This window comes from Drosophila santomea, chromosome 2R (assembly GCF_016746245.2).
Source record: "Drosophila santomea strain STO CAGO 1482 chromosome 2R, Prin_Dsan_1.1, whole genome shotgun sequence".
NCBI lineage: Eukaryota > Metazoa > Arthropoda > Insecta > Diptera > Drosophilidae > Drosophila > Drosophila santomea.
The window spans coordinates 7,824,532-7,839,448 of NC_053017.2; the positions used below are offsets into that span (position 1 = coordinate 7,824,532).

Genomic DNA, 14,917 nt, shown 5'->3' on the forward strand with positions numbered 1-14,917 from the left:
TCACTCTGTGCCCCCAACTCTTGGCAATGTTGACGGACCTGCCTTTGATATGAAAGTCGGTTGATTGGGCACATCAACACATTGGCCCAATCAGTTCACTTGCCTTGAATTTCTCCCCAATCCCCATTTCTTTAAGTCCTTCCAAATCAAAGTTGCCGGGCAAAAGGTGTCCGAGATTGTTTTGACATTACTTTCAAATGTCAATCGTCTGTGATTTGATTCCTTCTTCTAAGGCTTTCATTGAGTTTCTGGCAAATTGAGTTCCAGGTGGAAGTGAAGATGCCTGAAATGTTGGGTCGATTGCGATAAAAGCCGATAATACAATCCAAATTAATGAGGTTAGATGGGGATGCTCACTACAAAGCCGTATCCTGGGGTGAGTTTTGCTCATATTACTGGGTGTAATGCTCCGATGGGGGAATATGGAAGTCGGGGAGCTCCATTATCAAAGGCTGACAACAGGTTGTCATTGGATGCCATTCGAGCATATTCGAATTTTCAGCAGCTACGTATGTGAGAGGCTTAAAATTGGAAATCAATTTACACAGCGTTTCATAATTTTAAGCCTATACTTAACAATTTACTATTGGAATACATGATAACGAATTCCTAATACTCTACAAAATAATTATAATTCATTATTATAATAATTTATACTGAACTTCCATGCCTGAAACGCACTGTTAAGAATCAATTTACTGAGGTCGCGTTGTGTTAACCAAGTGCAGAGTGGCAGGAGCTCACACACCTGAGTTGGCACTCAGAGGCTTTTGGCCAATGCTTAAAGCGGCTTAAAGCGACTGCTAACTGCGAGATAACCGAAACCCACTTGGGCACATGGCGCACATCATCGATAGAGTTATTTAACAGCCTGCAGACCCCATTTATGGCCGTTCGATTTAACATAAATTTGACGCGAAGCATCCCACCATGTCCCTAAAATCACCTGTCGCTTTTGCTGTTTCTGTTGCCATGCAAATTCCAATAAAGTAAAGTACCAAAGTCGCGACATTTTTGATAAAGAACAGAAGGAACAGGGAATGCGACAGCAAGCCCTCGGGGGCGGTTATTTTTGTTTTTTTGCACATTTCTGACAAGCTATAAAATTTTTATCAGCATTACTTTTATTCTGACATTTCACTGACATTTCACAGAAAGTAAAGTAAAGTACTTCGGGGCTAAAGTTCACCCAAAAACACCGCTCAACCCCCGAAAAATGTTTACACACTAGATAAGAGACTGCGGATGGTGGGCGTGGCTGCTTTTTCATTTCCTAAATGGCTGTTTGACCTTTTTCTTACCCCAACCCATACCCATACTCATACCCCCAATACCGAAATTGATTTCCTGGACGATTTGTCAACCCCTTTTCAGCCCCGAACTAAAACTTATCAGGCCAGCAAAAATGCTTGGCCTACACAAATCTGAATTGTCGCTGACAAGGGTGTCAGCTCCAATTATGCATAAGCGCTACCCCCAAAAAGAGGACAATTGGGGCTACCGGAGGTCCTGCCCGAAAACCCATTTCCGGACGCGGGTTCGGGAGCAGCCAAACAACCAACCTGTTGTTGGCAAAATGATGGCGATGCTGCTTCTGGTGCTGTCAGCTCAGGGTGCCACTTTCATTTTCAATTAGTTTGTCCAAGTGGGCGTGTGATTTTCAACACGGAACTTCAAAAAATAAGTAATAAGCAAGTAAGAAAGGTGCAAGGCATGCAAGAGGTTTATAGAGTTCGAAATACCCTTGAATACGATTTTTTTAAAAATTTACAATGCTTGATGCATGATTTTAGTTAGTTTCAGGGCTTTAGGTACATACAATTCCAATCATATTATCTTTTTTAGGATCGTTTTGAAACGAAAGCTTGCGAAGCTCATTTAAAATTTATAAGCCCTTCTAAATTCAAATACCGGCCTTCTCAGTGAACCAATACTCCCCAAATGGTACCAGGTATTTGTTTAGAAGACGGGAAGTGTTTTTGAAAAGGGTGAAAGTGAAAATGTTGCCTAATGTTTTTTATTATTGTTATTACCAAAGCTGGCTCCATTCTGGTCCCGCTGATAAGGCTTAATGTGTTCAGCGCTCGGTGTTCCAATAAAACTTTATCATAATTGACATTTTAATGGGACTGCAAAAAAAATAATACATTCTACAGTGCAGCTTTTCTACTTGCGGGCAACCGTTGGAAGCAATTTATTATTTATGAAAAGGACTGGAGGAAGGAAAAGTGTTAAGAGGGCTTGCCCATAAACACGGCTGTGGTTGAAAGGTGCATAATGTGTAATAAGTACAGGAGTTTGAAAAATGGGTTCAGTTATGTGTGTGTATTATGGGGCCTTACTAAGGACATTTTAAATTGTTCTTGGGAGGCATTGTTCCAAGCCTTTACATGTTTTTTATTTAGACAATTGATGTAGCCCTACCAATTCATTAAAATGCTGTATTAACTCGTAAAATTGTACTATTTCTTGCCACTGTGAGATAATTTAATATTATATCAATATTTAAAGCCCTTTGCCATTCCAAATGATAAACGACTCCCTGTAAATGCAAACAAAATGTGTGAAAAAGTGTAAATAAAAAAAGGAATCAACTCCATCAATCAGTGAACCTTTTTAGCTGCGGAAAAATGTTGGCTCGCTGTGTGAGCTACCAGGGGTCCTGTGATAATATCAACGGCATCCTGACGCGTGACTATGCCGAGGTTTGTATAAAGGACGAGACACAACTAATGGAACTAAATTAATTAGCAAAAGAGTAGCTTTTTGTGCTCAGCAAGGCTAACTGAATTTATGTCGCGCTGCAAGTGTGGAAAGTGGAAAAAATGTCGCTTTATAAACATAAGTATCTCTTAGATACACACGCCGAGGGAGTTCTTGCAGCTCATGAGCCAAAAGCCAGTAACAGTGACATTTGCCCGGCTATTTTCCACTAACAAGTTTTGAGTTTATTGTTCGGAAAGCCAATGCCAAAGCCAATGCCAAAGCCAAATCCCGAGCCTAAAGAAAGCAGCTGAAAAATGGGGTAGAGTTACACAAGCAAGCCGGCTCAAAGTCCTGGGCCAAGTCCATTGTTGTGTGTCTGGCCCTTTGAGATGTAAAGCCCGTCCGTAACTCGGTCGGAAATGGAATATAGCTGAGCAGAGGAGTATGGCCAGAAGGGCCAGAACAGGACTAGGGACAATAACAGAATGGCAGCTAGACAAACAGAAGGCTGGCAAAGATAGCAAAAGTACAATGCAAGATATTTTTATTGCCAAGCTAGGCGAACATAAAATGTGTCGCATGCATATGCAGAAAAGTCCGGAAGATGAGGGCCACATTAGGATTGCCAACTGGCACTGGCAGGGGGCACAATAAAACTATGTAAGGATGTGGCTAACGACGTAAGGGCCAACGTCTGAAAGCTAATAATGCCCTTGCCAGAAACAAAAAGGAAAGTTCAAATACCCTGAAGATCAGAAGTTCAGCAAAAGAAAGTGTATGCAAGATTGTTTTAGATGGATAAGCAAACCGAAATGCATATTTAATTTTCAAAATATTTTCTAATATTTGAAGCTTACCAATAGAAAGCAAAATCGTTTAATTTTGCTTTGCTATCTGACATTAGACTTCTAAAATTCGAAATAGCCCATAAAGACCAAACACCCATTCGGCAATATTCACATAACTTGTATTCCTTGTAGTTAAATTTATGTAACCGAATTTAGGAAGTCGGACGGATGAAGGATATACCAGGCCAAGGACGACCAAAGACAACAAATGAAACTTGCAGGACATTGCGGGGGAAGGGAGGACGAGGATAAGGCCACTAGAACGGCCAAGAAATAAAGAGGATTTTTCGTTTAGCCAAAATTGTTGCACAGATTTTCTTAACGACTTCCAAGGGCTCTCTGGGAGGAAATGTCTTCAATTTTAATTTGTTTGCTCAACTCCTTGTGCATATGTTGCTGTTGGCCGAAAGGCAGGATTGCTAATGATATCCTGATAGCCAAATTGCTAAAAGACTGCAATTTTGTGCAGCACCAGGGGACAGCTGCGATGGCTTGTCATAATTACAACTTCAATGCACCATTAGGTTGCCGTTTATAGAACATTTAAATTCATATGTTTTCATCTCCTTTTAGATATACACAGACTGGGCGAACTATTACTTGGAACGTGCCAAATCGAAAAGAAAAGTCACAGATCTCTCCGCCGACTGTCGAGATGGTCTCCTTCTCGCCGAGGTTATCGAGGCAGTTACCAGCTTCAAGGTGCCCGATTTGGTCAAGAAGCCAAAGAATCAACAGCAAATGGTAAGTTGATATCAAATATAGATTTATCTCCAAAGAAGAATTCCACAAACCTTGGATAATCAATATATTTACACGTCTTGCTCAACGAGAAGAGCTCTCCAACCATCTAGAATAATTTGAATTAAATGTTAACTGCAGGAAAAACTTCCATTAGGCAATGACTAGCTGATTTTCTTTGGAATTTTGCTCATTTACCGCACCACTGAAATGTCCCTGGAAACGTGGAAAAATCTAAGCGTTGATTATTTCATCCGCAAAGGCTCATGAGTCACTCCCATTTTTTGCGTTAATTGTTTTTTACACGACCAAAAAAAACCAAATGGAAATGGAAAAATGGTAAAATGGGAAAACAGAGGGAAAGCGACTAAAGCCAGACCATTATCCGGCATATGCAAATGCCGGCTCAACGTGAAAATATTCCACATACACACGCTCGCACGCTTTGAGTGCGGTGTGCATTTGAAAGGTGGATCCGTCATCCGCCGTGTTGGCTGTACCACGGGGCGTATGACAAACTTTTTCATCCGTGCTGCGGCGGCAGCTCCACAATTCAGTTACGAGTTGGAAAATGATGATTTCCGCCGCACTAAGCAATTTGGCACCAGGTGCCAGTTGCTCCACCGGTTCCTCTGATTGAATTGGGATGATGACAACGATTTCGAGTCTGCAGCAGCGATGGCTGCACTTCGCTGCATTTATGAAATTAAAATTAAAATTAAAATTAAAAAGTTTTGGTTTTTCGGGCTCCACAAGGATGCCTACCAACTGTGAATTTTTCCTGGTTTTTCTCCTTTACTTTTCTGTCTGCTACGTGAGAAGATTGCCAAAAAAAGCTTTCGCTAGGCTCTCTCAGCTCTTCAGGAGCAAAGACTCCCTAAGGCTTTGGCATATTTTCGTCGGTTTGCGCTGATTCTGCGGCAAGTTCATTGCCGATATATAAACAGAGACTGAAAGCGGGTCCATGAAATAAAAATTTATTTCAACTTTGTCAGTTTTTGGTTAGTTGACGTTTTGCATATTAAACAGGCGGCAGGGACTGCGAGTTAGAGATGCCAGGAGACAAAGTCTTTGAGAAAATGATAAGCTCAGCTAAACGTGCGCCGTTCTGGCACGTGATGCAGCTAAGAAAATATAAGAATCGAAAAAACAAAATCCGAAAGCAAAAAAGAAATAAGAAAAAGAAACAAAAAACAAAAAACGTGGAAAAATAGCTGACAAATTGCCAGCGAACTTGCCCCAAAAGTGGGCGTGACCGAGTCGCGTTGACGTATGTGACATGGGCGCCAAATTGGGTTTATTTGAGATGAAGAAGCTCGAAGCCATGCAATGCATTGCATTTCTCTGTACGAGTATATATACACTTCCATATAGTTGACGAGCAGGAGCTTGGACTAACAAACTCAATTTGCCAATTTGCCGTTCAAATATAGACGAATAAAAGAATGCAATAAAAAATATATCCAAAATTAGTAGGTAGCATGCGAATTTTGTGTGTTTTTTAGATGGTCGGGGGAACGTTTATACGTTTAGGTGCAAGTTTATGATTGTGTGGCGAATGGCAAACTCGTTCCGCATCGAATTGCAAATGCAAATAACTGCTGGCGGTACCGGAAAATACGAAAATATATTTGCATGTCAAAATGAAATTCCCAAATTAAAACCACCTCTGTTAAAAAGTTGTCGCATTTGCTTAGCTATTAATGTATGTGCCACTTTTTAAAGAGAGTTGTCAGTGCAGTCTCTTCATTTGAATCCTGTACCAACTGCTGTTAAAAGTATAAGGACCTATACAAAACTGCTTAAGATTAACCTCTGTGAACTTCTTTTAATTGCACACACTAATAATTTTTTTTTTAATTTTATCTTCCATTCTTGCTCTATTGAAATGTAAACACTTTCCATTGTTTGCAAAAAGCTAGTTCTGACATGTGGTTTTCATTGATCCTGTCCTTACAACTTCATCATTCATTACCCTAACTAGAGCCCCCCGTGGTTTTATACCTGTTGTGTGACCCCTTTGCAACCCCGCCACTGCCTTAATATCCTGGACTCAAAACAATGGCAATGCGCTGTCCCGCTTCATCGCACTATTCGTGTTTTCCGTTTCAAAGCCAGCAAACAATGCATTTGCAAATTTTCCCATTTTCAGGCCATTTTTTGTTGCGAACCGGCGACTTCTCTTCTTTCATTTCCCCATTTGTTTTCATATTTGCATGGCAAAATGAGAAATCCACGTGGTAGCCGGGACGCAAACCAGGTGCAGCGCCGCCAAAAGGAAAAACCTCGGGGAAAGGACGAAAAACAGGACGAAGAACAAGGGAATCTGGCCAAGACACATTTGAACAAATTCAATAAAAACAAATAACACCGTGCTGAGTGCATTGAGTGCAGACTAAAGTAAATTGTATCAACTTTTAAATCAAATATTAAACTTTAGTTTGCGTTCTCCTTTCTTTGGCGCGTGTTTCAGTCCAAACTTTGTAATAAACTTTTCCTGGTCTTTTCTCAACCATCTCCACCTTTTTTGCGAGCCAGCTTACTTTTTGCCAGTGCAAACTTTACATGAGGGTTTTCATTGCCGTTTTTTCGCCCCTGCAACACGTAGTGCACATTTTTTTCGACTTTCGCAACGTTTTTCTAATGAGTGACGACGAAGGAACAGGGAGCATCTGAAAGAGCCGAAGGATCCGGGCTGGAGTCAAATGTGGCTATAGCCGCAGCGAAAAATAAAAAAGGAAAACGAAACTCTTGAAAAATCAGCGAAACGTAAAAGTGTTCAAAGTCAACTTTAGCGACGGCACTTGCCAACGCGTAGGAGAAAACCCGAAAGCCAAAGTTTCCTGGCATCCAAATTAAAGGCCGCAGAAATCGAGTTAAAGGCGAAAGGGTTAGAGCGGTGGCTTAAAGTTCGCAAAACTGAAGCGCAGTTTGAACTGCACTTCTATTAACACGAAAGAGTTAACAGAGTCGTTAAAATAGTTTGTGTACGAATGCTCTTGCTGTTTTCCAATCCAAAACTGACCGGCTTAAGTAGCCAATCCTTGGCTGTTAAAAGTGGGTAGATCCATTTTTATATAAGCAGTTCTTTATTTTAATTTATTTCCTCATTTATTTACATTAAAGCCAAAATATTGTCATTGGCCACATTCAACATTTAGAATTTTCTGCAGCAAGAATATAGGACTTAAAGAACTCGCTTCCAAACTCTTGTCCTTAAAGTCCTGCCTTCAGCTGAGTCACTGGTGTTACAAAGAGCAATTTGTGCAAATTTACTCAAATGAATTTTACAGCGCTACTAATTTGATTTCCACTCTCAAGCTAAACAAAGGGAACATGTGGATGCTGCAAGTCGAAAAGGTAAAATAGTACATACGAGCTCGCACATAAAGATTTTCCCAATCAAGTATGTAAATAACGGACGGGCGGAGTCTTAAATGGCAAATTAAATCAAAATAAGCACATGCTGTGTCTTACATAATTGCCCGTCTTGGTCCTTTGTCCTTTCATCCTGTCCTGTGCAGGCCAAAAGCTCCTGTTGAAGCCATTCTTCGTGCATTGACTACGCTTTGCTGGAGTTGTTGTGGGTTTTTCCCATAAGCTGCTTGCAGTTATTAGCAGCAAGCAAACATGAATAACAACGCACAGGCAATTATTATGTAATTAAACTAAAACAATAGCTCAATTTAATGCGCTTGACTGATTTGCCCCTCTCAGAAGACGATTGTTGCTTCAGATAAATGCCCTGATTGAAGTGCGATTCAAGAGGTTGAGGTTTTCGTCTTAAATCGATTTAGGTGCTTAAAAGTTCAGTGATTATGCAAGGAATAAATATAAAATATTCAGATGGACGGCTAAAATGAAAAATCATCTTGTGGCTTAGATACAGATATTTACTAGCTTAAGAGCTTTGCGAAAAACAAAGGGTATATTAAGGAAATGAACGGTTTCTTCATGGATCAACAAAAGCCGAAATAAATTCCTGATGCCCAATCAGACTCGATCTTTTTAAAAATTACTGCTAGAATCATTTTACATGTCGAGGTCCACTTAAGATAAATGCAAATGCATAAAAATTCGTGCAGCCCAATTTCCAGCATTGGTTACCGTTCCGTAAACCTCTTTCGTTGGCTTTCCCGTCTCCTCACCTGTCTGTTCACCTGTTCAATGCTCGTAGTTCAATGGAAAAGCTTACGTCTGCTCTATCTAAAATGAAATCTGCTTAGGTGGCAGGTAACTAAGGATGGGGATACGGATTCCTCTACCGCTTTCCCCTGCCGCATCGAGGATGCGGCATCTGGTCCCAAATTGAAGTTCATTAATGCAGCAGACTTGGATTTATTTTTAGGGAAATTCCTCTCGTAGCCCAGATACCGGATACTATATACCATTTTCTCCTTCGTTTCCCTGCACCGTTTCCATGGTAAACAATGCATAGTTTTTATGGCTCCACATTAAAGTTAACAATGCCACAATTGCTGGTCGGGGCTAAGCTTTTCTGTGTACATTTCAATTGGCTAAATATAGTCGACTTCGGCTTGCACAATCTTCCTCAGCTCCACGGGCTAAGAAAATAAAATACAAATTCAACTGCGCTTTTTTCTGTGTTTTGCAATTCACAATTGCGTGGCAAAGGCAAAATAGGCAAAAAAGGAAAAATAAAGAATAACAAAAAAGTTTTGTTACCACAAATCAGGCGGTAAAAAACTTTCTGGGAGGCCAACTCAGGCCCTTTTGCACGTGCAGCATCCATAAATTCCGGCTCGCAAATTAAGTTGTACGAGAAGAAAAGCCTGGTAGATGGGTGGAATAGTAGGTGGAAAACTGGGTGCCACGTGGGTGGGGCAACCAATCAATGGCTGCGCCTTCTGTTGCATAAATTAGTCGCGGCACGTGATCCGGTCAGGGAAACTTTCAAGTACAGTTGCCGCACTAAACTTTAGCTATCCCGGCACTTAAATGCCAATTCTTTTCACTTAGAAATTACAACTGTAAGCCTGCTTTAAGCGGCTCCCATATGCCATTGGGAGTTATTGGTCAACAGAACAAGTGCTCTTGATTCGCTTGGCAAGTTTGTTCATCATACGCCATGTAAGCCGGGGTTGGCCAATTGAGCCATCTCGAAAACTATAAGGCCACAACATTATTTCATTAGTTTGTCCTGTTGCCCTGAAGTGCTCTTGCAGCAAATTAGAGACATTAACTGCAGTATTCAAGTTGGCGACTGAAAGTTTCCAAATTGCGTTTGGATGCTGCATGTGGCACTACCAGCATTTAGAAGCATAACGCTTAAAACGAAAAAGTTTGACACAGAAAACATTTTAACTGCACAAAAGATGTTTTGTGATACATGTTTTTTGTTTTCCCCCTCATTAAGCCCCATGTTAATTGGATTTTTGAACTAGTAGTTATTAGTATTTTGACTGATTATATATTTATTTACAAGCAAAACAAAAATACATCCAGGTACTAAATAGTCCGGACAATACTAACAATTGCTTAACAATAGTTCAAATGCTCCACCCTTGTATTTATGTGTTTTATTTATTTTAAGGGTATATTAAGAGCGCACTTTGCAGTTCATTTTGATGGATTTTCTGTGTTCGTTTTTTGGCTGTTCATTCGTCAAAGTTTCGCCAAAGCTTTCTAATTACAAATGTAAATCCCCCTTCGGTCGTGTGTGTTTCTCTGTTTCTGTGTGTTCGAGAACTTTGTTTAGCTTTTCCACCAGCTCACAAGGGGAGTGCGGTGGGAAATCCCCTGTCTGGTACTTAGCTGTGGTCGTACTCGGTAATTGTCATTGGGGGAGTGCAGAGTGCAGAATTCAGAGCTGAGATCCCAGTTCCCAGTTCCTAGGTCCATACCCAGTAACGAAATCGGACCAAGGACCCCGACCAGTCGGGGAATTAGCTCCACTGATAACTGTACTTGGACAGATGTTTGCCCGTTGTCGCCTGCTGGGCCAGTTGACATGGACATGGAAATGGAGAAATGGGGAAATGGGGAAATGGTGAAATGGACATGGCCATGGTCCTTGGTCTGGTCCGATCCGGTCTGGATTTTGTTTTCGCTGCGGTTATGGTTTGGGCTCTGGCTTCCCAACTGGTTGTTTGGTCAACAAACAAAAGCGGAAGTGAATTACACTTCAATTGGCTGGCTAAACTGCTCAAAGTTTTGGCCCAAGTCCAAAATGTGTAATGTGTGGAAATACATTTCTATTTTTGGTCCGCTTTTTTCGTGAGCAACTCTTGCCAAGATTCACGCACTTAATTAGACACGGGCCCCACAGTCGATTTGGGTGCCTCTGATGCTCCTCTAATTGCACTGGTTCCTCCCCAAAAACGACTTCAAAAAGGCGGAACATAGCATCGACCTCATTTCGAGTGCTCTGCAAGATGTTCTATCTAAATTTAGACAGAGATGCAGACTTCCAAAGGCCTCTACAAATACTTATATATACATACACTTGGCAGACTTTGCTCTTTGCCTACAGGTTGACCCAGCCGACATATTTCTGGCTTTCAGTTCGGCCCCCGATTTTTTTAACTGTGGCCTCGTCTCTCCAAATTTATGTGCAGCGAACTTCTTGTTGACATCATTTTTGGAGGCCACAGCGAGAAGTTCATTGCAATTTATCATCGGATTTATCATTGGATTTGGTGGAAGAGCCACCCACATGACTGAGGTTTGGCATCGCTGGGGTTACAAGGGATCTTCACGATCTGCGGAGTGATCTTGGAAACCAGCATGTCGCAATTGTTGGGAGATCTTAAGGTAAGGTTGGGACTTTGATTCTGAGCGAGTTCACTCAAACAAATAACCAATTGTATGAGAAATAAATAAGGTATAAATAAAGAAGTATAAAGAGAATACTATTCGAAACCATTTTCCAAATTATACTTGTCCTTAAACTTACATTTGTTTTAATTACGTGACATTTGAATTGTTTGCATGATTTTTGATCAGGAACATATCTGTAAACCTTTTCTTTATTGGTATCAAAACACTGAAAACTTAATACATATGTATATTTGAATACTTGAATAGTGTATTGTAAAAGTCCAACCTTCTTTTATTTGTCTTGTATTTGGCGATGCGACCAGTTCGTGATTACCATATAGATTTATCGACTGCCACTTTTGCCATTCATTCGGCGGTGGTTGTGGTTCTTTAATTGCCAGTTGACTCGCAAGTTCGCTGTGCCATGTAAAACTCAACTGAAAAGACCGGATTGCACAGACAACTGGCCCACTTTTTAATTCGGCGCAGTTCTTTGGGCATTGTCTTGCACGTTTTTGCAATTATAATTTATGATACTATTGAACTCGTTGATGGTTCGATGGGGAATTCATTGAGGGAACTGCGCTTGCGATCGCTGGGATTCTTGGAGACTTGGGGACTGTGTCGGAGTTTACGAGTCCATTCAGGAGAACAAAAACAAGAGGTGATCCATCAAGACAAAGATATACACTGGCACATACATATATGTATGTTCATGCGTACCTCTTTGATGACTTATTGAAAATTCCATTTAAAATTTGTTTACTCATTGCCCCCAGAACGATGTAGCAGACAGTAGAGGGCTGTCCCTCTCCCACACACCCCCACAACTGTCAAAAAAATGAAATCAAAATTGAAGAACTGAAATGTGTTTATGTCTGGGCACGAAAACAACAACAAATACAATCCAGCTGGTATCAATTTTGTTGGGCAACATGTTGCTGAGAAATAAACTACAATTTGTTGGGACTTTGTTGCAGGGCTTTCGAAAAACTAAAAAGATATTAGTGAAGATATGAAAGTCACGTACGCAAGAAAGGAAAAATGTCAAACTAGATACTTTTTCTTGAAAATAACAATAATCTAATAATAATAAGCAAAATAAGCATTTTTCTATGCCTTGTGGCATCCCACCAAAACGGTCAGCACTGTCTGCAACATTTCCCTGGCCAGCAACCTTTCCCAGCGATCCCCAGTCTGGCAACATTCCCAAACCCGTCTGCAAAATGTTGCTATTGATTAAACAGCTGTGCGATCGTTCGATGGGCAAACAAAACAAAGGCAAAAACAGATGAGCCGACCCAAAACAATCGAACGTTTGAGCCGAAGTCGAAGCCGAAGTCAGCCGAAGAACCGATCTTTTGCCGGTTACGAGTCAGTAGACAACCAACTGTTGCTCGACACAGTTGTGTTTCTCGTCGCTTGGCAACGTCGCGTTCGTAGATCCCTTCGAACTCGGTTACTTTTCGCGGGAACTGAATAAAAACAAGCTAATAAAATTGATTGCTAATCAAAAGCAGATGATTGGCCAATCCAGAGTGCAAAAAGACGTTAAAAACAAACCCCAATTAGGGTCTGAGCGCGAGTTTTCTGCCAGTGTACAGTGCTGACTTCATGCAAATCTAACCGATGATTTCTCAAGCTTGAAAAGGAAAAATTCATTTCATTTGTTTAATTGCGAACGTTGATTGCCTTAAATGTGCACATTGTACATACATATTTGTGCGCGAATTCCGCAATAGATGATATCAATTAAAAATTTCGTTTAAGCGTCTTTGTTTTTTCGCTGCTCCAATTAAGCTCAACCAAAAAGAGCTGAAATATCCAAACTAAAAAACAAACAAGAGGAATGAAAACCATTTTGTGCCATCGACGTATGCAGGTCAAGTAACCTCAAGTGGCTAACACACAACAGCAGCCAGAAACCCGAAAAACTGAAGAGGTAAATGAAAATGTTTGACCCATTCCCCCCTGCTCCCCCTCTCATCTAGCCAAGATATTTATCAATTTTACGTTAAATTAACATCAAATCATCATAAACAATGCGAGGAGCCATAAAAAAGGAGGCATGACACCCCCGACCAGGCCAAAACTAATTATCATGACACAACTGTCAAAAGGCGAGGGAAAACCCGAAAGCCGCTGGCAGGCGCGATTGCCACGCCCCTTGTTAGCCTATCGTCCTCGATCTCCGCCCTTTGCGTCCTGTTAGCCACGTCATTTTTATGACTTTCCCTGCCTATTGTGAGCCTATATACCGATATACATACATATGCACAAGTGTGCCTCCTTTCGGCTCACCTTTTTACCCACATACATACGCACATCCACATGTACATCCATAGGTAATTTTTGGCCTTTGTGGCTAGGCGTGTGCGGCAAAACGTCGGCTACGTGCCCATCTATTCCGGCTAAAACCGGGGCACAGCTGCGCCGGACCAGTGGCGTAGTGTGAGCCACGGGGGCCTCGTCCTACTGTTCCACTGCAATCGGTGTGAATGAAGGTGGTCATTAAAAAGGTAGTGAAAAGAATGTGAACGCAAGAAAGACCATGGAGGTCGGTAGGTCAATTAGGATTTCAGCGATATGAAATCGGAAGAAGCGGAATCGGTTTCACTTTAACTTTCGTTAAATGGCCATCGCGCTTATACATTATAATAAAATCATATAATGAAGTAATCTTAATGCAATCAATTTACAAACTCAACTACCTTATTAAAAAACCTTTAGTTGGACCCTAGCCCCTCTTAGTGCCTCATATCGCAGCCACTGCCGCCGATTCCACTCTGAAGTGCTCTGCGTACATAAAATTACCTTTTCAATCCCATTTGCCTGTATTGTCGGCCAAGTTTATTGTCATTCTATTGCCCCTTATTGTCGCCGTGAATGGTTGCCCCCCGGAGGTTGACAATAAAATGCCCATTCCAGCTACAAATTACATAATTATTGCTATTGACCTTTGTTGAGGCAGGGGCTTATTAAATTTCGTTGAACTAATCCCCCCGAGAGATCACCTCTTGGGTGGTTTTTGGCCAGATTTTGTGTGCAGTTAACGTGATTTTGTAGAGCTTCCCGCTGGGCTTACTAGGAATACGAAAAGTCAATGGCTGGCTATCTGTCAAGATTGTACGATTGCCCGATTGGCCGGTTTTTTTTTTTTTGTAGGGGGAGGAAGATATCTGGCCGAAAGTTTTGGCCAACTAATGAGCTTTTATTTATCACTGACACAGCGATGAGCTTAGGCCACGGCTGGCGATTCATCATCATCCGTGGATGGCTAATACCCCGGCTTAAATCCAAGCCTAAGCCACCAAATTGAGCGTTAAATCGAGCCCGACTTGCCCCTGCAACAAGCTGTCACAGTGACTTGGAAGTTTATTAATTTAACAAGATTCGGGCGGGTTACTGGCTGGCAAGTATTAAATTTAATTTTCGTCAGGCCGCCGGATCCGTCTCTATTTAGTGGGGGTTACTTTCCCACACACCCACCCACCTATGTATGTGCTGCACAGCTGACAGCTGGTTGGCCAGACGGAATTAGGCTTTTGTCTAGCCGGATAAATGCTGAAGCCGCAGCCACGAGACAAACGGCTGTTGCAACGGCCTGTGGACTTTGGCCCGCGGGCCAATGAAGTTGCAAAGTGGCAGTGGCTGTGGCTGTGGCAGCAAAGCTGGAGTTGCTCGGAGGTGAGTCATCGTGTGCGTCATGTGTTCCAAACTGGCTGAGGAATTGGATTAATTGAGACTTCCACGTTATAAGGCCGAACAAGTGTGATCCAGCATGCCAAGCTGAAGTTACGGGGAACTGAAATTAATCCAGAAAGATGTTAACTTCTGAAACA

The 14,917-nt window shown here is 41.5% G+C and overlaps 1 protein-coding gene across 4 annotated transcripts in view; it reads left to right on the forward strand.

The window, feature by feature from the left end:
• The window catches only part of LOC120446591 (protein sickie), a 150,843-nt gene that overhangs the window by 43,432 nt on the left and 92,494 nt on the right, over window positions 1-14,917 (forward strand). For 2 of the 4 annotated variants that reach the window (XM_039627613.1, XM_039627614.1), the window contains exons 1-2: window positions 2,606-2,705; window positions 4,128-4,298. In XM_039627613.1, the coding sequence (XP_039483547.1) occupies window positions 2,631-2,705; window positions 4,128-4,298 (246 nt within the window). In that variant the 5' untranslated portion in view covers window positions 2,606-2,630. Of the gene's footprint in view, window positions 1-2,605; window positions 2,706-4,127; window positions 4,299-14,917 lie in introns of those variants that run through there. The other 2 variants (XM_039627615.1, XM_039627612.2) reach the window with 1 other exon arrangement.